Raw genomic sequence first — 26,174 nt, 5'->3', positions numbered from 1 at the left:
AAAATTAAGCTGTCCTAGCTTAATTAAATTAATTAAAATTAATTCTGTCCTAGTTCAGTATAACTGTTTATACCTCCCAACTGGGACCTAACATTTCACAGAAAATCCCCTAGGAAAAAAAAGATGTTCTGAGGTAATAGTTCACAAAAATTAATTTTTTTAAAGATTGTATTTACTTATTTGACAAAGTAAGAGAGACAGTGAGAGAGGGACCACAAACAGGGGGAGTGGGAGAGTGAGAAGAAGGCTTCCCACTGAGCAGGGAGCTCAATGCTGGGCTTGATCCCAGGACCCTGGGATCATGACCTAAGCCAAAGGCAGATGCTTAACGACTGAGCCACCCAGATGCCCACAGTTCACAAAATTTTATAAACAAAATAAAAATAGCAAAGGAGTACTGAGAAGCCGTATGGTATTATGATTAAGAGTATAAGCCACCAAGGGGTGCCTGGATGGCTCAGTCGGTGAGCATCTGCCTATGGCTCAGGTCATGATCCTGGGGTCCTAGGATGGAGTCCTGCATTGGGCTCCCTGCTGAGCAGGGAGCCTGCTTCTCCCTCTGCCTCTGCCACTCCCGCTGCTTGTGTTCTCTCTCTCAAATAAATAAATAATCTTAAGGAAAAAAAAAAAGAGTATAGGCCATCAAGTCAGTTTCCTTGGATTCAAAAATCCAGACTCACGAATTATTAGCTACAGGATTTTCAGCAAATTATTGTAACTGCTAAGTATTTCCTCATCTATAAAGTTGGGATATGTACTTACCTCATAGGGTTATTGTGAAAACTCAACGGGGTAATACCAGTTGTTAGCACATGGTAAAAGTTCAACAGATACTGTTACTAATAATGTTGTTGGACAGAGGGGTTAAGGAAAACATGATTAACTGGAAGAAAAGAAGGAAGTCAAAGTAACAAAGTCTGAGTCTCATGACAACTCTTTGCTTTCTAAAGAGACAGAGCCAGAGTCTACGCTCTGTAATAGTATTTCTAAAATTATATGAGAATTTGGACATTTATGCTCCTTGGACTTATATCACTAGAACAAGTGGCTGACTCACCCTTTAGATGCTTTACGTTTTCCTTATTTGTCCATCTCCTTCTTGCATCTTCTCTCACTTCACGTCGGGCCACACTGCTCAAATCATGTGCATTAAATTCATGTAACTTGGGTAATAAGTCTCTCACCCATTCATAACGGATTGGACACACAATTCTTGCGTAGACTTTGGTGGTAACTAATACCTCATGAAAAATGATCCATTCAAGTTTGGTTTCTTGTTCATGAAGCTATACAAAAGAATTCATTTAAGGATGATAACTAAGTAACTTGTCTCATTCCACATCTGACCAGCCACATACTAACAGCTCAAACTCTTCTGAATTAATTCCTATATTCTTCAATCAAACAGAGGGCATGGACCAACCAGTACCTTTACAGCTTTATGTAATAAAGATATATGCTAAATTTAACCTCAAAGTGAAAAGTAGAAGACATTTATGCATGACTTAATCCTACATCTTTACAAATTTCTTTCCTTTATTAAAAATAGGACCCTTTAGGGACGCCTGGGTGGCTCAGTTGGTTAGACGACTGCCTTCGGCTCAGGTCATGATCCCGGGGTCCTGGGATCGAGTCCCACATCGGGCTCCCAGCTCCGTGGGGAGTCTGCTTCTCCCTCTGACCTTCTCCTTGTTCATGCTCTCTCTAACTGTCTCTCTCTCAAATAAATAAATAAATAAAATCTTTAAAAAAAAAATAGGACCCTTTAATAATAATAAGGCACTTACTGCTGAGGAAGGATGAATGTGAACTGGGCTTCCACGCCCATCCATTGTGCAAAATGTTCTTCCAACAGATCTAAACAACAATAACAACAAAAAAAAAAAAACCCAAAGGATAAAGACAAGAACAGAAAACAATGAAATAAGTAGAGCACCAAATCTAACAATAAACAATTATAATATGTTTCACCACAGAGTGTTACAAGCATAAGTTTAAACTTTTTCAAATGTCACTATAACTTTTCTATCAACTCCTCTTAAATAATGATACAACTTCTCATTACATACAACCTAAACAGTCATTTCATTTAAGTACAAATATTTCTGGTTAATAAGTAGGAATATTAACAGTAATATTATATTTGTGCTTTAAAGTTTCCAAAATGATTTTATAATAAAGTCTCAAAACAACCTGTGAGTTCTGTGAGCAAGTCACTTTTATTAAGAAGTCAAAACTGAGATTCAAATAAACCAACTAGCCTTCTAAAGATCACAGAGTTAATGTATGGTGGAAGCAAGTCCCAAACATAGGTCTTCTGACTTAAATACAGTGTTCTTTATAGTATGCTACAACTCTTTTTAAAGGGATAATTTTCATTATTCTAAAATCTGATAATTAGAACATTGCATCTAACATTTCTCTAATTCACGTTCTTAACTTCAAATTCAATTCGAACTCACCGACTGAGCCATCCAGGCACCATCTGGGGTACCTGGGTGGCTCAGTAGGTTAAGCATCTGCCTTCAGCTCAGGTCATGATCCCAGGGTCCTGGGATTGAGCCCCATGTTGGGCTCCCTGCTCATCAAGGAGCCTGCTTCTCTCTTTCCCCTTACCTCTTCCCACACCCCACCCCCATGCTCTTTTTCTCTCTCAAATAAATAAATAAAATCTTTTAAAAAATATTCCTATCCTTTTTTATACTTCCTTATATACATGTTATTCCAAAAACTTGTCAAAATATTAGCAGTAGTTCAATCATCACCACAGATGATTTCCTATAATACTTTATAAACATTTCCATTATAACTCAGATCAGACTGCATTATAATTGTTTATATACTGTACAGTACAGAAATTTTTACTTGAACCACTTGAGTTAGTTGCCAACCTTATGCCCCATCATCCACAAATATCTGAATGTATATTTTCTATAATCAAGGATATTCTACTACATGACCATAATACATAATACAACCATCAAAACCAGGGAATTAATGCTGATACATGACTAACATCTAATCCTCAGACCCCAATAAAGTTTTATCCAAATGTCCTAATAATATCCTTTATAGCAAAAGAATTCAATTCACAATCAGGTATTAATTTTATTTTTCATGTCCCCTTAGTCTCCTTCATCTGGCATACTCCCCCAGTCTTCTACCTTCATGATCTTCACAGCTTTTTGAATAGTAATTTTGTAGTGTGCCCCTCAATTTGAGTTTGTTTGTTTCAGGACGATTAGATTTAGGTTATGCATCTTTGGCAAGAACATCACAGAAGTGAAGCTGTATTTTCATTATATCCTATCAGGAAGAACATGATTTCAATTTGTTGCATTACTGATGGTGTTCACTTTGATGGCTTCATTTGGGTAGCATCTGCAAGGCTTCTCTATGAAAAGTTACTTTTCCCCTTTCCCTTTGTAATTAATAAGACTTTTGTGGAGAGGTGCTCAACTAATTCTATTTGTCATTAAACTTTTAATTTACTCATTTATTAATTTATATGACTATAGACCCATGATTTCACATTTTATTTAATGGGCTACATAATCCATTACTATCATTATTTATTTTGATGCTTAGAATGTCCTATATTGGATCAGCTGGGGCCTATTCAAGCTAGCTCCAGTGTACTTCTAACATGGCCTCAAACCTAATCGATCACTTCTTGTTTGCTGGCAAAATATGATGTTCTGGGCTCATCTTGTACTTTCCCACCCCTATTTCTCCAAACAGCTCTAAGTCTTTTATGCAGCAGATGGTTGTTTCAAGTCAAGATCCAGGAACTAAGTATATTCATTGCTATTATGGTGTTATTGCTCCCAGTCCATCTCAGAGCTAGGGTATATTTGTATATAAATATTTACACACTTACAAATACATATTATAAATACACACAGTAACATCTATTTTTATTCCCAAATCTGTCTATCCATCCATGTAACGATATTAAAAACCGTAAGTTCACAATGATACCTGAAATTCCAATCCAACACCACAGGGCTCATTCTCATTTTTTCCCTTTCAGTATTTCTAGTACTCCCTTTACCATTCCTAAATTTATTTAATTATTTGATCAATTCCTTTGTATATAATGAGTCTCTCATCATCACCATTGTTACCCCTTTCCCTAAGAAGATGCCCTCCCTCACTGCACTCGGACTCTAAACTCAACACCAAACACCTCCCATATGAGTGCCTCCCCCAACCTGCTTAATCGCTGACACTCCACACCAAGCTATTCTTGCTCAGAGATGCCATGCTCAACATGTTTGTCTTTCATATTCCACACAGAGCCACCCCTCTGCAAGAAAGCCCTTGTCACTCAACTAAGGTGCTGATATCCCATGTTAGACAGCTGTCCTACAAACTCCCTCTTACCGAACTTGAGCTCCAATATCCCACTCTGAGCCACTGCAGCTCCCCCTCCACAAGTGACAATTATGGAGTCATTGCAATTGATGTCATCATCATCACAGAGCTTAAATAAATCATCAATCTTTAACATTAAATAGTTCAACATTGTAGTCAATCAAATACAGTAGTATTTCTTATCCATTTCTCAAGCTCACATTGCTTACCTTCGAGCTACATTTTTGAAATAGCCTGCACAAAGACATCTTCGTAGTACTTCATGTTTCGGGCCTTCAAAGGTCTCTCTTGGGAAATCACTTTGCTATAGAAATAATATATACACAGTGGTAATATCACAGAATAATGTGAAATAATCTTTTATTTTGAAAACTACAGATTTCTAGAGATTTCTGTTTCTGGCCAATATGAAGTAAGAGGGATCAGATTTGGGGCGCCTGGGTGGCTCAGTCGTTTAAGCATCTGACTCATGATTTCAGCTCAGGTCATGATATCAAGGGTCGTAGAATCGAGCTGCATGACAGGCTCCATACTCAGCTCAGAGTCTGCTTGTCCCTTTCCCTTTGCTCCTCCCCTCGACTGCACGCGTGTTCCCTCTCTTTCTCTAATAAATAAATAAATAATAAAATCTTAAAGAAGAGAGAGAGATCAGACTTACTCTTCTCCTTGAAACAACCAAAAATGTACAAAATACATGAAGTAATGATTTTCAAAACAATGAATTATCAAGCAATAAAGGACAGTGATCTCTCAGAAATAAATGAAGTATAGGAAATAAATGAAGTAAGCCCAACTGCCCCAGCTTACAGTCAACTTTGAAAGAGATTCTGGAAGAAGGCTCAAGGAAGGAAAAACCCAAGTAGAACCTGGAGAACTCCCTGAGCTAAAGAGACAGAGCTGGGGCACCTGGATGGCTCAGTTGGCTATGCGTCTGTCTTCTGCTCAGGTCATGATCTCAGGATCCTGGGATCAAGCCCTACATCCGGGACCTGCTCAGTGGGGAGTCTGCTTCTCCCTCTCCCTCTGCCGCTCCCCCTGCTTGTGATCTCTCTCTCTGTCAAATAAATAAATAAAATCTTTAAAAATTTTAAGAATTTACAAAACATAAAGAGAAAGAACTGCAAGTCCAGCAAGACTAAGATGCCAAGAATTCAGGAGAGAAGAGAATTTGACAGAGTCAGAACTCCAAAGATTTGCAGAAGAGCCTCCACAAGTGTTTAGCTGAGCACTGGTTAGCATATAAATGTGAGGAAATTACCAAAGACCAGGAAAAAAACCTCCCGAAAGGATAAAGAGGTAACAGTGCTTGGTACTCACACACATTTAGGAATGGGGCCTATTCCTACAAACCACAGATCAGAACACCTCATAATTTCCATAGTTTGGAAGACAGTACTCAGAGAATCTTGCCAAAATGCTACTCAAGAAAAGTATCATTGTAGTAATTACCTGTTTAAGCTTCCTGATTAGTTCTCGAAGTTGAGCTTCAACACGAAATGCAGAAAATAAGCATCTCCAGTGAATCCAGTGTTTTTGGCACCATGAAGCTGGAGCTCCACTGCAAAACAAAAATATTGGTTTCCTGAAATAACTTCTCTAAGTGAAAGACAGTCTAACAGGGGCGCCTGGCTGCCTCACTCAGTAAAGCATGTGACTACTGATCTCAGGGTTATGGGATTAAGCCCCATGTTGGGGCACAGAGTTTACTTAAAAAAAAAAAGACAGGGTGCCTGGGTGGCTCAGTTGGTTGGGCAACTGCCTTCGGCTCAGGTCATGATCCTGGAGTCCTGGGATGGAGTCCCACATCGGGCTCTCTGCTCAGCAGGGAGTCTGCTTCTCCCTCTGACCCTCTTCCCTCTCATGCTTTCTCTCTTACTCTCTCTCTTTCTCAAGTAAATAAAAAAAATCCTTAAAAAAAGAAAAGACAGTCTAATACTCTCATTTTCCATTACAAAACTAGAAACAAATAAGCAACAGTCAGTTCTTTTATGAGACCTGTCCAATTACAGAGAAAGCACTTCAAGGAATTTGAAAAAACTAAGGTAGGTGCCCCTGAGGGAATTAAAAAATAACTAACAAATGAATTTCTTCTTTTTAACAAATATATCAAGTCATTTTCTCATCTAAGCTACTTCTACAGAACCCAAAATTCAATAAGGTCATCTTCTGGAAAGGTTTAGGGAGAGAAGAAAGAAGAGAACTAATACTAAATAATAAATGCCCACTTAGTAACAGTCATCTGGCATAGATAAATCTCACTAATGTTCACAAAAATACCTTGAGGTCAGTAGTTCCCCCACTGAATTTTATTGTCTAAAGTTACGGAATAAATACATACTGGAGCGATAATTCAAACTGACAACTTTCTAGTACACAGAACTATTCCACATACCTTGATTTGCACTGTTCAAAGATGACAGCTAAAGTTGCAAAGTCATTAAATCCTCCAGCTTTAGCTGCCAATTCTCGATGTCTTTGTTCTGCTTCCTTCTGATACTCCGGATCAACTAAAATGACAATTTTAGAGAGGCAGAGAGGCAATTTAGTTATACTTTACCATCAAATGCCTACATTCATTTTGTTTACTCGAGATCATTAGAAATCTGCCTCATCATCTACAGTGGAATAAGGTGGAACTATATTAAATCTTCTGGGGGGATGGGGGGCTCTAATTACTCCCACAACTCTTTTATTTCTTTTAACCACATGTTGGAGATTTAACTAGAATAGCAACAATAATTCTCCCAATACATTTGCCTTTAAAATAGTATTTAGAATTTTTTAAGTTTGTTTTGATCATAAGAATAACCCACCTTCACAATAAAAACATTATATAAAAGTTTAACATTCCCCACTTGGTCACATTACCCACAAACCAATCCTCAAGGCTAACCATTGTTAATTATTGAATGTGTGTCCTTCAAGATATTTTGTTTTTTAAATTTAAAATTTTTTAAATCATTAACATATAATGTATTATTTGTTTCAGGGGTACAGCCTATGATTCACCAGTCTTATACAATACATAGCACTCACCCCAACACATACTCTCCCCAGTGTCCATCACCCAGTCACCCCGTTCCCCCATCCCCTCCCCTCCAGCAACCTGTTTCCTGAGAATAAGAGTCTCTTATGGTTTATCTCCCTCTCTGGTTTCATCTTCTTTCATTTTTTCCCTATGATCCTCTGCCTTATTCTTAAATTCCACATATTAGTGAGATCATATTATAACTGTCTTTCTCTGACTGACTTATTTTGCTTAGCACAATACCCTCTAGTTCCATCCACATTGTTGGAAATGGCAAGATTTCATTTTTCTGAGGCTGTGTAATATTCCATACTGTGTGTGTGTATGCACACGCGTATCATGTCTTCTTTATCCATTCATCTGTCAATGGACATCTAGGTTCTTTCCACAGTTTGGCTATTGTGGACATCGCTGCTATAAGCACTGGGGTGCAGGTGCCCCTTTGGATCACTACATTTGTATCTTTGGGGTAAATACCCAGTAGTGCAATTGCTGGGTAGTAGGGGAGCTCTATTTTCAACTTTTTGAGGAACCTTCATACTGTTTCCCAGAGTGGCTGCACCAGCTTGCATTCCCACCAACAGTGTAGGAGGGTTCCCCTTTCTCCACATCCTCGCCGACATCTGTTGTTTCCTGACTTGTTAATTTTAGCCATTCTGACTGGTATGAGGTGGTATCTCATTGTGGTTTTGATTTGTATTTCCCTGATGCCTTCAAGATATTTTCTATGTATATACCAGTGTCTGTATATGATGGTTTATTTTTTATAAAAATGGGTTATATGTTTTGAAACTTCCTTTACTTAATAATGGCTTCATGTCAGTACATGTAGAATTATTCATTCTCAAAATAGCTATATTGTATCCCCAGGGGTAAAAGAACATAACACAATTTAATCAGTCCCTATTTATCCAGTTCCTAATTAAGGGCAATTAGACAGGACTACCATATAAGAAGAACTGAACTACTATAAGTTCTTCTTTCCTTTTTCTAACTTTTTATTGAAGTAAAACATGCATGTAGAAAACTACCAGGTTGTAACTGTACAGCTCAATGTTAACAAAAACAACCTACCAAAATACCCAATAACTATCTGTTCCCCTCCACAAGGGTAACCATATCCTGACTTCTAACCCCACAGAAGGGTTTTGCCTGTTTCTAAATTTTGTATAAATGTACTTCATGTATCTGATGTTTTTGAGATTTATCTGTTATTGACTTTGACCCAGTCCCACTCAGGATTGATATGCTCTCTGATCAACCAAGTTCTCCAAATAGTACTTTACCCAAGCTAAATTCCTTTCCAAGTCCCACTGTTTTTTTTTTTTCCAAAATTTCCTAGTGCTTCTTCATTCTACCACATCATACTACAATTCCTATTCCTTCAGTACACCCATCACAACTCGAGTTAGCATAGGCAGTATGATGCCTGATACTAGAGAGCAGCATATATAGACTACAATGTGAATCTGCAAAGCAGCAGTTCCTGGTATTAGGAGGAAAGCAATCTGATCAAAGAAAACACCCATGAAGATAAAAAGTCTTTCATCTCAGGCTTTAAGTAGCTTCCACCTTTGTTACCTAGGTAACAACTGAAGGAAGCAGTTGTTACCTAGAGACAAAAGGAGAGAGAATATGATTAATTACAGGCCCTGCCTGTAATACAAACAGCCCTGCCAAGGTGAGAATACAATTCTCATCTCCTGAACCACATAGGGAAACTGATTTTTAAACCAAGACATTTAATTTCAAGCACTGAATCACCACTGCCCAAAAGGTATTATGCCAAAAGTCAAATTGCACCAGACTTGAGCATCACCCTGTCCTGGCTCCCAACACCAGGAGACAAGCCTATCAGGCAGGAGCTCCGGGATCCCTGAATTGTGTTTCCTGCTATAGCAATGTAGAGCACCAGCTGCCTTGGACCCCTGGCTATAAAGCCTCAAAGAAGCTTCCTACCTTGGCTCAGTTCTTCCTTTCTCTGCCTCTAGCCAGCCATTCGATTTGGCTATGACACCTACAAGCATAATTTACACAGGTGGCTTACCATCTCTTATTAAAATGTCAGTATAACGGCAACAACTTTTAGCATAGATTACAATTTTAAGCTCAGCTCATTTTTTCTGAAAATCAATTCTGCCGGTTAGTATTGGATCCCTGTTGTTTAGAGTGGCTACCTGCTCACATTTTTTTTTATTTTTATTTTTTTTAAAGATTTTATTTATTTATTTGACAGAAAGAGATCACAAGTAGGCAGAGAGGCAGGCAGAGAGAGAGGAGGAAGCAGGCTCCCCGCTGCCTGCTCACATTTTTAAAAATGCAGAGAGCATATTGCTTCCCTGGCTGTCCATTCCACATTGCTACCGTCTCTCTGTCTTTCTTCCTCCATTATTCTCAAAGTCAAGAGAACAGATAACATTTTTTTGTTTCTTTTCTCTGAAATCCCCCCTGCAAAAAAACCTAATTAATTAAAATTAAAACAGGCTGAAGTCCCATAGTAAATTCAGGATATGTATGGGAAAGTCAAAACCCATATCACACAATTCCTACAATCTCAGCAATTTTACCCTCTAAACAACGGTCTGACTATCCACCTTTAATTACTTTCCAGTAGACTTGTCACTATCTTTAATTTATTATCTTTCCCCTGATGAAATGTTATTATCAGTTTTATGTCTTGCAAATAGGTAGATCTTCTAAAACAAGAACTGTAAGTGACAAGGTGAAGCAGCAAAACAAGTTGTCTCAGCTGAACTTCTCCATTTGGGAAGATAATTCAATACTTTTCTATATAGCAATTGAACAGAAAACAAAACTATTTTACAGGGGATTTCAGTAATAATAACAATCCTCAGAGCCGAAACAGAGGAATAAAGCCACAAGTGTCACATACATATAAAATGCCCTTTAGTTCTAAAAATGTCACAATTAACATAATTAAAGACTTCAGAACCAACCCAATGTTTATTTTAAATTTGTTCCATTTCAAGGCAATGTTTTTCACCACCTAAAAAATATTTAACAGCTCTCACTCTATTGTCTGACTTCTATAATATATTTTTTTAAGATTTTATTTATTTATTTGACAGACAGAGATCACAAGTCGGCAGAGAGGCAGGCAGAGAGAGAGGGCGAAATAGGCTCCCCACTTAGCAGAGAGCCCGATGCAGGGCTCAATCCCAGGAACCCAGGATCATGACCTGAGCAGAAGGCAGATGTTTAACGACTGAGCCACCCAGGTGCCCTATTGTCTGACTTCTAAAATAATATCTATACTAGTGGACCCTGTACACAGTTTACTACAGCAAAAGGCAGATCACTAAAAATGTTGACAGTATGATCATCTTGATGTTTATAATCTTAATTTAATGTTAGATGTGAGAATACTACCCAGTTTTACCAGTAAGTATATGATAAACTAAATTAGGTGATCTACAGAACCCAAGCCAGAAAGGATTGCTAAACCTATAAAGACTACAAATGCATAGAGAAGCATCTGGAAAGCTAATACACATTTTGGGTGTAACAAGATCTTAGCAAGTCACATGCTCAAAAGCTGAAGCTGCATTTTGCAGCAGCTGAAGTTCTTCATGATCCAGGTTTAAAAATTAATTATGTATTTATATATAGGCCATAATCTCTCTCTAAGTTATGAACTGAGATATATGGTAGCAATTGTTGCCTCTACAAATCGGACCTAAGGACATCTTTAGGAGAGGAAGACTTTTCACTTAATTCTTTGTGCAGTGTTTGAATTGTTAACTATGTACATATATCGGAAATGGTGATGTAAGGAGTTAGGTGAAACCTCTCTCCCAAACAGACATCTGTTAAGCTCAAAATTACTGAAAACAATCATTCAAAGTCTCTGGAGATTGACTGAATCTATGGACTTCAGTAAGAACTGAAGGAAGGATCACGTTCAAGTAGGAACTATGCTCAACACCCCCATAGCTTTGTGTGTGGAAGAACTATTCCAGAGGGCTCAGCAGCCTGAAAGCGGCAGCCTTTCCCTCACCTCCAGCTCCTACTCTGTAAGGAAGATCAAGGCCGAACAGCTAATAAATGGGGGAACAGCTAAAGATCATGAATTACAGCTTTCCATTCCCTTACAGGTCTGTATTGCAGAAAAGCTGTTCTAGTGAGTTCAGCAGCAGAGTGGTAGCTCCCACTACTCCCAGTTTCCTATATCAGGTTTTGGTTTTTGTTTTTGGCAGCCGGTGAACATCTACAGATGCCGTCTCACCAAGCTTTATGCTAAGGAAATTGTATACTGGGCAGTGGTGGTAACCAAAGCACCAGTTCCCACCTCCTCCCACTTTAAGCTTCTGCTGGGACGGGAGATCTGGGTGGGGCAGCCCGTGAAGAGCCCACTCCCAATCAACTCCCAGCTCCTGCTCCATAGCACAGAGGTTTTTCCCAGGAAAGCACAGAGGCAAGCACTACTAGAAACCAGCAACACTTTGCCCAACTTTATCTAGATCAAACTACAGAGTAATTTATGCCCCTAGGGCACTGTCAAAAACAACAGAGCCATCAGCTAGCAATCAGTGGAGACTAACAACTTAATCTGTTACCAACAGAGGCAGGCCAGCAAGAAAGTAAAGCCAGCCAAAAACTTAACAGAAAGATCAGAGAAACCAACTAAACCCATAGTTGTCCCAATGTTCCAAGAGACTATGTAGACCTCCAAGGTTGTACCTTCTGAGGAGGGTACAAAAGGAAAGGGAACACCTGAGCCTCTGGTCCATGGCTGAATACAGGACAAACTCATAAACTCTAAACTATGAAAACAGTCTCCAAACCACACAACACAGATTGAACAGTAAAGGGTGAAAACATCACTAGCTTGAAGGTATTAAGTATGACCTGCAACCAACCAGTAGCTGCTGACTGCTGGAACTGAAATGTGCCATAAAAAATATGAAAACTTCACTAAGTGGGACTCAGTAGTAGATTTGGGCTGGAAGAAAAAAGAATCAGCAAAATATAGATCAAAAAAGATTACACAATCCAAAGAACAGAGGGGAAAAAAAAAAGAATGATGAAAAATGAGCAGTGTCAGAGAAATGTGGGACACCATTAAGCACACAAACCTTGTGTAATGGGACTGCCAGAAGGAAAGAAGAGGAAGAGGTAGAAAAAATTTTAAGGAAATAATGGTTGAAGAAAAATTCCAAAATTTGATGAAAAACATTAATCTAAGTTTTGATTAGAGGAAGCTTAAAGAACTCCAGGAAGATAAAAGCAAAAAGACCCACAGATTCACAATAGCCAAAATACTGAAAGCAGCAAAAGGAAAATGACTTATTATGTACAAGAGAATGCCAATAAAATTAACAAATGACTTCTCATTAGACATGATGGATGCTGAAAGACTGTGGGATAATATATTTATTTAGTGTTAAAAGAAACTATTACCTAAGAATCCTATATCCAACAAAATGATCTTTCAAAATGAAGGAAAAATAAAGACATTCCCAGATAACAAAACCTAAAAGAATTCATTGCTGGCATACCTGACTTACAGGAAATAATAAAGGAAGTTATTCAGGCTGAAAGGAAGTGACACCAGAGAGCAATCTGAATGACACTGAAAAAGAATACTGGTAAAAGTAAATATGTTGGTAAATAAGAGAGTATAACTATCTCTTCTATTATGTCCCCTTCTGTGATTTAAAAACAAATCGCATGAAACACTATCTATAAAATTGTGTTGTTGGGCCTATTAACATAGAAATGTAATATATTTGACAATAACACCTCATGTGTTACCTATGTTTTTTTTAAAGATTTTATTTATTTATTTGAGAGCGAGCGAGAAAGCACATGAGCAGGGAGAGGGGCAAAGGGAGAGGGAGAAAAAGCCTCCCCACCCAGTAGGGAGCCTGATGTGGGGCTTAATCCCAGGACCCTGGGATCATGACCTGAGTCAAACGCAGATGCTTAACCAACAGAGCCACCCAGGGACCTAGATACTACCTATTTTTAAAAAAAGAAGCCTAGGTCAGTATCTAAGGGGAAAAAAAAACTTAATCCTGTCTCTGACATAACAATAGAAAAGGCCATAACTATTTCACAGTTGCATTTTTATTCTGTGGAATCTACAAACACTGAATCTCTGAGCTACCTTAGTGCTTTGGGGGTAATTCATGTTTCAGATCCATTAACATGATTGACATCAAGTGCTTCACAAAGGCAAGACTTAATCTTGGGTGGCTCAGGGTAGGTTAAGCATCTGCTTTCAGCTCAGTTCATGATTTCCAGGTCTGGGAAAGAGCCCTGCGTTGGGCTCTCTGCTGAGCGGAGAATTTGCTTCTCCCTCTCACTCTCCCTCCCTCTCAAATAAATAAAATCTTAAGAAAAAATAAACCAACTCACCAAATCAAAGCACAGAAAAAATACATATTCTTATTGGCTATATTATCTGAATATTCTAGAGTCCACAGATATCTAAAGCCAAGTATTAAGCTAACAAAGGGAAGTCTCCCTTTTCCTTGAGTGCCTTCAAATATAGGTCACTTTCAAATAATATTTTCCTAAAGTTAGGTCCCAAAAAAAGGCCTTCAAGATATCAAAAGCAACTCTAGAACTTAATTAAAAGAAAAACAAAGAACAGGGATGCCTGAGTGACTCAGTCAGTTAAGGGCTGCCTTTGGCTAAGGTCATAATCCCAGAGTTTGAGTAGGGCTCCTTGCTCAACAGGGAGCCTGCTTCTCCCTCTACTTTCCTCTCTCCCTGCTTGTGCTCTCTCTCTCTCTCTCTGACAAATAAATAAATAAAATCTTAAAAAACAACAACACCACATAATTAAAACCTAAGACCAGGGCACCTGGGTGGCTCAGTTGATTAAGTGTCTGCCTTTGGCTCAGGTCATGATCCCGGGGTTCTGGGTAGAGCCCTGTATCAGGCTCCCTGCTCACCAGGGAGTCTGTTTCTCCCTCTCTCTCTCCTCCTCCCCACTGCTTGTACTCTCTGATAAAATCTTAAAAACAAACAAACACCTGTGTGGCTCAGTTGGTTGAGCCTTTGGCTCAGGCCATGATCCTGGAGTCCCAGGATCTGGCTCTCTGCTTGACAGGAAGTCTGCTTTTTACTTCTGACCTCTCCCCTCTCATGCTCTCTTTCTCTCTCTCTCAAATAAATAAATAAATAAATAAATAAATAAATAAATAAAATTTAAAAAAAGAAAAAAAAAAAAAAAAACCTAAGACCTGAACAACCTAAAAAGCTAAAAAGTTGAGTCAACTATCCATCCACAGAGAGAAGATTCTAAACAAAAATTTTAAAACCAGGGGTGCCTGGGTGGCTTGGCTGGTTGAGCAACCAACGCTGGGTTTTGGCTTGGTTCATGATCTCAGGGAGATGGGATTGAGCCCCACAATGGCCTCAGCCTTCATGCTCAGAGCATAGATTGCTTGAGATTCTCTCTCCCTACCTTTCTCTCTGCCCCTCCCCTCTGTTCATGTAGGCAGGCACAACGTGCACTATCCCTCCCTAAAATAAATAAATAAACTCTTCAAAAGAAAAAAAAAATGTTTAAACCAATACCTGACCTTCTACTTCCAGTACTGAAATGGACTTAATTTTTCATTTCTTCTCAACTTCTTTCAAAGACGTAAGAAGGTTTAAAGGAAATATTATAATACTGTATTTGAAGTTCATAACATATGTAAATGTAATATATATTACAACAGTAGCACACATGATGGAGGAGTGAATGGAACTAAATTGTTGCAAGCTTTCCTGTATTTTACATGAAGCAATAAAATATTCATTGAGTAAACTGTGATTAAAGATGTATATTATCAGCCCTACAGCAAGGACATGTTAAGCAACAGCAACAAGAATAAAGGCTTTAACACAATCCTTATCAAAATTCTAGCAGGCTTTTTCCTGAAAAAAAAACTGGTATACTGATTCTAAAATTTATATAAAAATGCAAGGAATATGGAATAACCACAAGAGTATCAAAAAAGGAACACAGGGGCACCTGGGTGGCTCAGTGGGTTAAAGCCTCTGCCTTCTGCTCAGGTCATGATCCCAGGGTCCTGGGATCGAGCCCCGCATCGGGCTCTCTGCTTGGCGGGGAGCCTGCTTCCCCTTCTCTTTCTGCCTGCCTCTCTGCCTACTTGTGATTTCTGTCAATTAAAAAAAAAGTTTAAAAAAGAAAAAAAAGGAACACAATGTTGAAAGACTTACAATACCTGATTTCAAAATTTACGATAAAGCTGTGTAATCAACACTAAGTGGCACTGACATAGGATAAACAGATCAATGAAATAAAGTCCAGAAATAACAGTCACACATATATAGTCCCTAGATTTTCTAAAAAGGTATCAATGCAATTCAGTGGGGGAAAAAATCTTTTCCGTAAATGTGCTGGAATAGGGCGCCTGGGTGGCTCAGTGGTTTAAAGCCTCTGCCTTCGGCTCAGGTCATTATCTCAGGGTCCTGGGATCGAGCCCCGCGTCCGGCTCTCTGCTCGGCGGGGAGCCTGCTTCCTTTCCTCTTTCTCTGCCTGCCTCTCTGCCTACTTGTGATCTCTGTCAAATAAATAAATAAAAATCTAAAAATAAATAAATAAATTAATTAATTAAAAAAAATCTTAAAAAAAATGTGCTGGAATAAGTGGATGATCACAGAGAAAAAAAGTAACCTAGACCTCTACCTCATACCATATACAAAGCTTAAGTTCAGATGGATCACTGTACTATATTAAAAGCTCAATAATGGGGGTGCCTGGGTGGCTCAGTGGGTTAAGCCTCTGCCTTCGGCTCGGGTCATGATCTCAGGGTCCTGGGATCGAGCCCCGCATCAGGCTCTCTGCTCTGCGGGGAGCCTGCTTCCCCCCTTCTCTCTCTCTGCCTGCCTCTCTGCCTACTTGTGATCTCTCTGTCAAATAAATAAATAAAATCTTTTAAAAAAAAAAAAGCTCAATAATGTAAAGCTTGTAGGAAAGTATCAATAGAAATATGAGAGGGAAGTATATTTTCATGATTCTGGGGCAGGCAAAGATCTTTTAGCATTCAGAGAGTAACCACAACAATAGTAACTAATGTATTAAACTTACCAAAATTCAAAAGCCCCCGTCATCAAAAGCCACTGTTCAGAAAGTAAACAGAAAAGCCCAGAGTGGGAACAACTACATGCAACTCATTACCTACCAAATAACCTGTATCCAGAATAAATTGAAATCTCTGAGATTCCATAATTTTTTTTATAAATTTAAAACCTGAATAAAAGATTTTAACAGACAATTCACAAAGAAGACAGATAAATGGCCAATAATCACATGAATGCACAAAAATATTAGTCAGCAGGAAAATGCAAATGAAACCATAAGGAGAGATCACCAATACATAATAGAATGTGTAAAATAACATGACAGGCAACACCAAATGTTGAGGAAGACATGTGGTGCAAACATTGCTGATGGAATTTTAAAATGGTATAGCCATTTGGGGAAAAGGGTTGGCAATTTCTTTCTTTAAGATTTATTTATTTGAGGGGTGCCTGTGTGGCTCAGTGGGTTAAAGCTTCTGCCTTCGGCTCAGGTCATTGATCTCAGGGTCCAGGGATCTTAGCCCGACATTGGGCTCTCTGCTCAGCAGGGAGCCTGCCCCTCCCCACCTGCCTCTCTACCTACTTGTGATCTCTGTCAAATAAATTAATAAAATCCTTTAAAAAAACAAAGATTTATTTATTTGAGAGAGTGCAAAAGAGATGTGAGCAGGGGGAGGGGCAGAGGGAGAGACAGAATCCCAATCCCACGCAAACTCCCCATTGAGGGTGGGGCCTGATATAGGGCTGCATGGAGCGGTGGGGGGAGGAGGGTTTGATCCCAGTACAAGAAGGAATGGGATGCTTAACCTACTGAGCCACCTAGGCACCCCAAAGGTTGGCAATTTCTTTTTTTTTTTTAAGATTTTATTTATTTATTTGACAGACAGAGATCACAAGTAGGCAGAGAGGCAGGCAGAGAGAGCGAGAGGAGGAAGCAGGCTCCCCGCTGAGCAGATAGCCTGACTTGGGGCTCGATCCCAGCACCCTGGGATCATGACTTGAGTCGAAGGCAGAGGCTTTAACCCACTGAGCCACCCAGGTGCCCCAGGCTGGCAATTTCTTAAACACATGCTTAGTCAATAATGCAACAATTTGTTTCCTAGGTAGTTACCTAAGAGAAATGAAAATGTACATCTACAAAAGACCTACACAGGAATGTTCAAAACAGCTATTCTTTTTTTTTTTTTAATTTACTTATTTGAGAGAGAGAGAGAGTGTGTGTGTATTTTTAAGAGGGCGGGGTGGGAGGAGGAGAGGGGCAAGGAGAGGGGACAAGCAGACTCTGTGCTGAGCCTGGAGCCCAACACGAACTCAATCTCAGGACCCTGAGATCACAACCTAAGCTGAAACCAAGAGTCCAACGCTTAATGGATGGTGCCCCCCAGGTGCCACTTAACAGCCATATTTATAAACAGCACCAAACAAGAAACAATTCAAATGTTTATCAATAGGGTAATGGAAAAAAACCTAACTGTAGTATGTTCATACAGTGGAACTGGATAAATCTCACCCACTATGTTGACCAAAAAAAGCCAAACACAAAAAAGTACATTAAGTCTATTCACAAGAAATTTCAGAAAAGCCAAACCTAAAAAAAAAAGAAAAATGACTGACTGTGGAGAGGTGGGAGAGCTAGATTATGACTGCGAAGGGGCACTGAAGAAATTTACCGAGTGATAAAACTGTTCCATATCTTGACAGGGGTATGAGTTATACAGATGTGTGCACTTCGCAAAATTAATTGAATTATATACCTAAGATTTATACATTTCACTACATGTACATTTTACCTCAAAAATAAAAACTGTGGGAGCACCTGAGTGGCTCAGTTGGCTGTGCATCTCCCTTTGGCTTAGGTCATGATCTCAGGGTCCTGGGATTGAACCCAGAGTCAGGCTTCCTACTCAGCAGGGAGTCTGTTTCTCCCTCTCCCTCTGCCTCTGCCTTCCCCCACCCCCACTGGTGCTCTCACTAGCTCTGTCTCTCTCTCTCAAATAAATAAATAAAATCTTTAAAAAATAATTAAAAATAAATAAATAAAAACTGTAAGCAGTCAGTGGTGTATCTTAGGAATTCTAAAGCTACTTCTGTATATTCTAGGGACAAAGGACAATTTGAATATGGACTCTGGACTAGATAATAGTATTGTGTCAATACTAAATTTCTTAATTTTGATAAATGTACTATGGTTAAGTAAGAGATTGCCCTTATTCTTAGTAAATATGCGTTATCAATACTTTGTGGTAAGGGAGTGTAACGTTCCTAAGTGACTCTAAAAAATACATAAAATGCATACATATATACATAGAGAGACAGAGAAAGAGAAAAAGAATAGTAAAGCAAATACAGAAAAAAGTTAAAAACTGATGAAACTAGGTAAAAGGTATAAAGGAAATTCTTTACTATACTTTCAACATTTCTGTAACTTTGAAATTGTATTCCAATAAAAAGGTAATTAAAAAAAAAAAAAAAGAGCTAACACCAGAGTGGTTTTATCTGTTTAAAAATTCCAATGAGGAAAACCAGTTCCTTTTTCTGCCCTTATAAGACTATAAGATTGTATCACCTTAATCTAATCTAACTCCCTGATTTTACAAATGAAAAATGAAGTCCAGAAAAACTAGGTCAATAGTCAGATAATTAGGTTGCAGTGGAGTCAGGTTAGAACCCTGATCTCTTGACTCTCACCTCAATACTCTTTAATAGTTTTTAGAGTATTTTTAGCTTAGAAACCCAGCTAGACTTATTTACTTAAAGGTTATCATTCAAGGATGGCTGACATACAATGCTACATTAGGTTCAGTTGTACAACATAGTGATTTAACAATTCTATACATTACTCAACGCTCACCACAGTAAGCATAGTTACTATAAAACATTAGTTCAACACTATTGACCGCATTCTCTATACTATGCTTTCATCTCCATGACTTATTTATTTTATAATTGAAGTTTGTTTTTCTTAATTCCCTTCACCTATTTCACCCATCCCCTACCTACCACCCAGCCAACCTTATTTACCGTATAGAGTCTTTTTTTTTTAAGATTTTATTTATTTATTTGAGAGAGAGAGCAGGAGGGGGGAGGGTCAGAGGAAGAAGCAGACTCCCCGCTGAGGAGCCAGAGGTGGGGCTGGATCCTAGGACCCTGATCAGGGATCAGGACCTGACCCAAAGACTGACACTTAACAGACTGAGCCACCTAAGCGCCCCTGCATATTACTCTTTACTAGAAAAGAACAATTGTAATTCGGGGTTTTACTAGAACCAAAATTCTGACACTTAAGACTACAATTTAGGGGGAAGAGGAAAAAAAAGACTACAATTATTTTGGGATAAGCAGCACACTGATTAAACCAGAGTACTTATACAGAAAAATGTATCCTCCATTACAATCTTGGCAATAAATAAACCAATCTGGACACACACTCACAGCTTATAGAGGGATATGGCCAGTATGGTAGCACACACTATTTTTAGTCTTGGCTGCAGGCAAGAAACACTGTCTATTCAGAAGGTCTTTTATTTATTTATTTTTTTAATTTATTTTTATATATATTCATTCATTCAAGGGGGGAGGGGCAGAAGGGAGAGGGCAAGAGAAAACCTTAAGCAGGCTCCATACCCATCACAGGGGCTTGATCTCACAACCCTGAGATCATGACCTGAGCCAAAATCAAGAGTCAGAAGTTAAACTGACTAAGCCATCCAGGCTCTCCCAGAAGCTCTTTAAAAAAACAAACAAACAAACAAACAAACAAACATTATGACCCCACCCCCACCCCATTAGAAGAAAGTAAAGCTGCTATGAGAAGAACTAAGTTGTGTCCCATACAGACACACCAAGAAAGGAAAGAAGCAGAAGTCTGAACCTCAAAATAATTCTCTTAGGATACAGGTGCTGAACTTTCATTTCTTTTGAGTCTAGGGAAGAAAAGTTAATATATTACTAATGTACTGTAACAGGGCAAAAGTCCACCATACTATCTTCCTTTACCAGTGAAAGGAAATTAACTCTTAGCCAGGAACATTATAAACTCTCTATTTCAAACAACTTAGTTAAAGAATAACAAAATTTAAAATTCTTTGATCCTCAGTTTCATGTCTCATAGGGCTAGATATATGGTAATAATCCAGTGAATTACTGGAGAATCTAAATAAACAGAGAAATATTTCATGTACATGGATAGAAAGGCTCAATACTGTCAAGATATCAATTCCTTCCAGCCTGATCTACAGATTTGACATAATCCCTAATTGAAGGGGAAGGGCAAAGTCAGAAAACTAACCCTACTCAACTTCAAGAGTTACTATAAAGCTCTAATATTCAAGACAGTGTGATATTGACAGAAGAGTAGGAAAAGAGGTCAATGGAACAGAATACAGGGCTCAGAAACAGACCCACACAAATATAGTTAAATGATCTTTAACAAGGGGGAAAGGTATTTCAATGGAAGAAGGATAGCCTTTTGAACAAATGGGGTTAGAACAAATGGACATCCAACTCCTAGAAGATAACATAGGAGAAAACCTAGAGGATGTTGGGTATGGTGATGACTTTTCAAATATAACACCAAATGCATGACCCATGAAAGAAGTAACTAAAAACCGGACTTCATTAAAATTTAAAACTTCTGCTCTGTGAAAGATAATGTCAAAAAAATGAGAAGACAAACCATAGGCTTGGAAAAAATATTTGCAAAAGACATACCTGATAAAGGACTGTTATCTGAAATATACAAAGGACTCCTAAAACTCAACAATAAGAAAACTACCCAATTTAAAAAGATCTGGGGGTGCCTGGCTGGCTTGGTTGGTAGAACATGCAACTCGATCTCAGGGTTACAAGTTTGAGCCCCACGCTGAGTACAGGGATTACTTAAAAATGAAATCTTTAAATAAAATAAAATAATATAATAAAAAGACCTGAATGGACACCTCAAAAATTAAATAAATAAATAAATAAATAAACCACAGATGACAAATAAGCATATAAAAAGATGGTTAACATCACATGTCATCAGGGATCTGCATGTTAAAACAAGTTACTAACAAATGCTACACACTTACTAGAATGGTCAAAATCTAAAACAATGGCAACACCAAATGCTGGTGAGGATGTAGAGCAACAGGAATTCTCAGACTCAATGCAGGTGAGAACACAAAACTGTGCAGACACTTTGGAAGATAGTTTAGCAGTTTCTTACAAATATAAACCTATTGTTATATTATAACTCAGCAGTGAGTTGAAATCCTATGTCCACACAAAAACCTGTACATGGATTACAGCAGCTTTATTCATAATTGCCAAAACTTGAAAGCAACCAAGATGTCCTTCAAATGAGAAAATATAAACAAATCCTATACAATAGAAAGAAAAGAACTATTATGCTATAAAAAGACAACAAGGAACCTTAAATGTGCTTTGCCAAGCTATCTTGGCGGAAGGGATGTAGGGATGAATAGGTGGACAACAAGGAGATGTTTAGGGGAGTGCAATTTTTTAGTATATTACTGTAATGGTGGAAATGTGTTACTACAGATACAAGGTTTTGTCAAAACCCAAATATACAATACAGTGATCCTTAGTTAATCATCATGTATCAATACTGGCTCATCAATAATAACAAAAGTACCACACTAACAAAAGATGTTAACTATGAGGTAACTGTGTGTGTCTGTACTTATCCTCAACTTTTCTTTAAAGCTAAAACTGCTCTAAAAAATAAAGTCTATTAATTTTTTTAAAAATCATCAATAAACTTCTTACCCGGTCTAATGAAGACATTTTCCACAGACAACATTGCTGCTATTGGAAGTAGTAGATCTTCACAATCCAGAGAAGCAGCCTTTATTACTGCACATGTCAGATGTGGAGGGAGAGGAAATTCCACCATAGACAAACCCAACCTGGTCACATGGCCACTCCTTAATAGAAAGATAAGGTTCTTAAGTTCTTTCTATCTTGGGAGAGTACAAATGAAATGTTCATCATTTAAAATAAGTCAGATATAGTTTATATTACCTTAAGTCAACTCCATAAATTCAATATAAAAAACACGACACACTGATCATTGATAAAACATAAAGCTGATATATTCCCTGTTTTCAAGGGCCAATACATCCAAAAAACTAAACAATGAGGCAGAATAAAGTACTATAATAAAAGACACAAAATGTTTCAGAAGCATAGAGGATGTCCTTGAAAAAGTAAGAGAATGATAATTACCAAATCTTTCCCCAACACACAATCATAAGAACAAGGTCTGGCTCTCTTATTATTTCATATGCCCAACTTAAAGCCTGGTACTGAAATGATACTCAAAGATTACTTGTTAAATAATACCAAATACAAATACAGTTTTATTTTGTAATTTTAAAATTCAGAATTGTGGCAAAGAAAAACTGAGGACAAAGTCTTATTTCAGATAAATAAATCCATTCAATTCAAACAAATCATTTTCTACTGATAAAGGAAACTATTAAGAACCCTATTTGAAAAAGAGATGGGGGGGCACCTGAGGAGCTCAAGTCAGGTAAGCATCCAATTCTTGATTTTGGTTCAGGTCATGATCTCAGAATCATGGGATCAAGTGATGCATCAGGCTCTGTACTCAGTGTGGAGTCCGCCTGTCCTTCCTTCCCTCTGCTCCCCCACATAATTCTCTCTCTCCCTCTCTCTCTCTCAAATAAATAAATAATAAGTAAATAAAATAAAAGAGAGACTGGGGTGCCTGATTGGCTCAGTTGGTAGAGCATGTGACTCTTGATCTTGTGGTCATGAGTTCAAGCCCCATGTGTGACACAGAGTTTACTTAAAATAAAAATAAAAATTTTTAAAAATAATAAAATGAAACAGAAAGAGATTAACATCTGTTGTGGTTGGGTTTTTGTTGTTGTTGTTGTTGTTTTACCTGTCAATAGCATCACATTGGTAAAGTTGTTTAAGAGCTTCCAAAATGAGTCTCTCATTAGGTGGATCCAAATAGGGAAACCTGGGTTTAAATGAGATATGAGTTAAGATTCCATTCCTTGACCATTGTAAGATTTTACACAGACTTGACAATTTCTTTAAAGGTTTTACTTCTTTTTTTCAAGCCTCCTCTCCCTCTTTTTTTCACCCAAGCATTCTTTTTTTTTTTTTTAAGATTTTATTTATTTATGACAGAAAGAGATAGTGAGAGAAGGAACACAAGGAGGGGGAGCAGCAGGCAGAGGGAAAAGCTGAAACCCAAGAAACCCAATATGGGGCTTGATCCCAGGACACTGTGATTTTGACCTGAGCTGAAGGCAGACGCTTAACTGAGCCACCCAGGTGTCCCTCCTTAAGCACTTTATGATCATGATCAGCATTCAGCAAGGTAGGAAATTATTTTTTCTGAATCACACTCTTTTTTTCCTTTCTAAATTTTTATTTAAATTGTAGTTAGTTAACATACCATGCAATGTTGGTTTCAGGAGGAGAACTAAGTGCTGAATCACACTCCTCTGTTTAATTCAAAAAGCACTTCTTTTTGATCCCCCTTAGCTGGAACACTCACCATTCTTTTCTCTATCTTATTCCTGTCCCATTCTTCATAGACATTTTGACATTCTTCAATGTCAAAACTACTCTGTTCTGTAGCCCACAATTTTTATTACAATTTTATAAAACAGTGGAGAAAAATTGACAGTGGGCAAATATTACAAGTTGATCAACATTAATTCAATATGGTTTTTAATAAAATCATAAGTATATTTGATTAATTTTACCATATTTGCTTTATGTATATTCTTATTTTCTCCTGAACTATCTGAAAACAAGTTGTAAATACAATGCCAATTCACCCCCCAAAATATTTCAGCATGCATCCTCTGAAAATAAAGACAGCTTAGGGGTGCCTAGGTGGCTGAGTCAGTTGAATGTCCCACTCCTGGTTTTAGCTCAGGTCATGATCTCAGAGTCCTGAGATGGGGCCCACATTGAGCTCCACAATCAGCACGGAGTCCACTTGGGATTCTTTCCCTCTTCCTCTTCCTCCCACTGTGTCCTTCCCCCTGCTCACGTGCACCCTCATTCTCTCTTAAATACATGAAAAATAAATAAAATCTTGGAAAATAAAGGCATTCTTACATAACCACAATACTATTAATGAACATTAGACAAAAATATTCACAAAGGGTGGCATATAACCAAGCCTGAATATATATATATATACATATTGTCTTACTAATAATTACTTAATACTATTGGCACTGGATCACTTTTTCCGCCATAAGTCTTGAGATGGTTAATCATCTACTCCAATTTCTCACCTTGAAAAAGTCCAACAAAGGACAAAAGGCCCAATACCTTACATAAAAGTCCACTCCAGGATTCACTGCTCTATTTAAAAACAAATAAACAAAAATCTTGTAAACTGAAAAAAAAAAAAAAAATCTTTGTACTACAGTTTTCCTACAACTTGTACCAACAAGTCCTGGTATCTTCTAGAGCAAGAGTCAGCAAACACTTTCTGTAAAGGCCAGATAGTAAATATTTTAGGTTTTGTAGGCCGTATGGTCTCTGTCACAATTATTCAACTCTGCTGTTACAGCAAAAGCAACCATACATGAATGAATATGCATGGCTCTGTTCCAATAAAATTTTATTTACAAAAACAGGCAGTGAGCCTGGAACATGTTTTTTTTTTAAAGATTTTATTTATTTATTTGACAGAGAGAGATCACAAGCAGGCAGAGAGGCAGGCAGAGAGACAGGAGGAAGCAGCCTCCCCGCTGAGCAGAGAGCCCGATGCGGGACTCGATCCCAGGACTCTGAGATCATGACCTGAGCCGAAGGCAGCGGCTTAACCCACTGAGCCACCCAGGCGCCCCTGGAACATGGTTTTTGACCCCTGTCCTAGAGAGATACAAAATTAGTCAGGTTCTTCTTTTACATGAGTGCCCTTCCAGATTTGTAAAAACTACCATTATTTTTCTCCCTTGATTATACCAATTACTGAATTCTGTCAAGCACTCCGTATTATTTGCTTTCTAAGAGACCCACGCATACCTAATTACCATCTTTCAGAAACACTCTAGCTTGTCAAAATCCTCATAAAATGTGATGATATCCATAACTGAACTCCAAATGTAGAGTGACCAACACATAACAGGAATGCTATAATTCCAGTCATTTGGACATTGCAGTTTATTAACATAACTAAAGTCTATGCCAGTAGGAATTTTTTTAAAAACTCTTTATTTTTTAAAAGATTTTATTTATTTGCCAGAAAAAGAGAGCACAAGCAGGGTGAGTGGCAGGCAGAGGGAGAAGCAGGCTCCCCGCTGATCAGGGATTTCCCCCTCCCTCCCCCCACCGGGCCCCACTGCCATGTGGGACTCCATCCCAGGATCTGGGGATCATGACCCGAGCCAAAGGCCAACCAGCTGATCCACCCAGGCATCCCGCCAGTAAGAATTTTTGTTGTTTTCTAAACAGAATAATAATTGCAAGCTCATACTAAGTTGTGGTGATCTGATAATTTCAGATCTTTTTCATGTGTATTTCCTTAATATATAACCCAAACAAAGGCTGTAAGATGTAACCTTTCAGACTTTGGCCTTGTTGATTTTTGCCTATTAAGATCATTCTAAATCTTGCAGTTTTAATCATCTACTGATTAGACATCAAGACATTTTCCAGCAATATATAACCATGACTTCAATATCTTTAATATTTT

At 38.2% G+C, this 26,174-nt stretch overlaps 1 protein-coding gene across 3 annotated transcripts in view; it reads right to left on the bottom strand.

Moving 5' to 3' along the window:
• The window catches only part of DHX40 (DEAH-box helicase 40), a 48,636-nt gene that overhangs the window by 2,660 nt on the left and 19,802 nt on the right, over positions 1-26,174 (bottom strand). For 2 of the 3 annotated variants that reach the window (XM_047708028.1, XM_047708027.1), the window contains 7 exons: positions 23,385-23,465; positions 22,241-22,398; positions 6,770-6,884; positions 5,827-5,935; positions 4,587-4,681; positions 1,788-1,857; positions 1,058-1,286 (listed from right to left, as the gene is read on the bottom strand). In XM_047708028.1, coding sequence (XP_047563984.1) covers positions 1,058-1,286; positions 1,788-1,857; positions 4,587-4,681; positions 5,827-5,935; positions 6,770-6,884; positions 22,241-22,398; positions 23,385-23,465 — 857 coding nt within the window. The remainder of the gene's footprint in view (positions 1-1,057; positions 1,287-1,787; positions 1,858-4,586; positions 4,682-5,826; positions 5,936-6,769; positions 6,885-22,240; positions 22,399-23,384; positions 23,466-26,174) is intronic. The other variant, XM_047708029.1, reaches the window with a different exon arrangement.

This window comes from Lutra lutra, chromosome 16 (assembly GCF_902655055.1).
Source record: "Lutra lutra chromosome 16, mLutLut1.2, whole genome shotgun sequence".
NCBI classification, from domain to species: domain Eukaryota; kingdom Metazoa; phylum Chordata; class Mammalia; order Carnivora; family Mustelidae; genus Lutra; species Lutra lutra.
The sequence above is the reverse complement of the archived record's forward strand: the minus strand, read 5'-3'. Positions and strand labels throughout refer to the sequence as shown.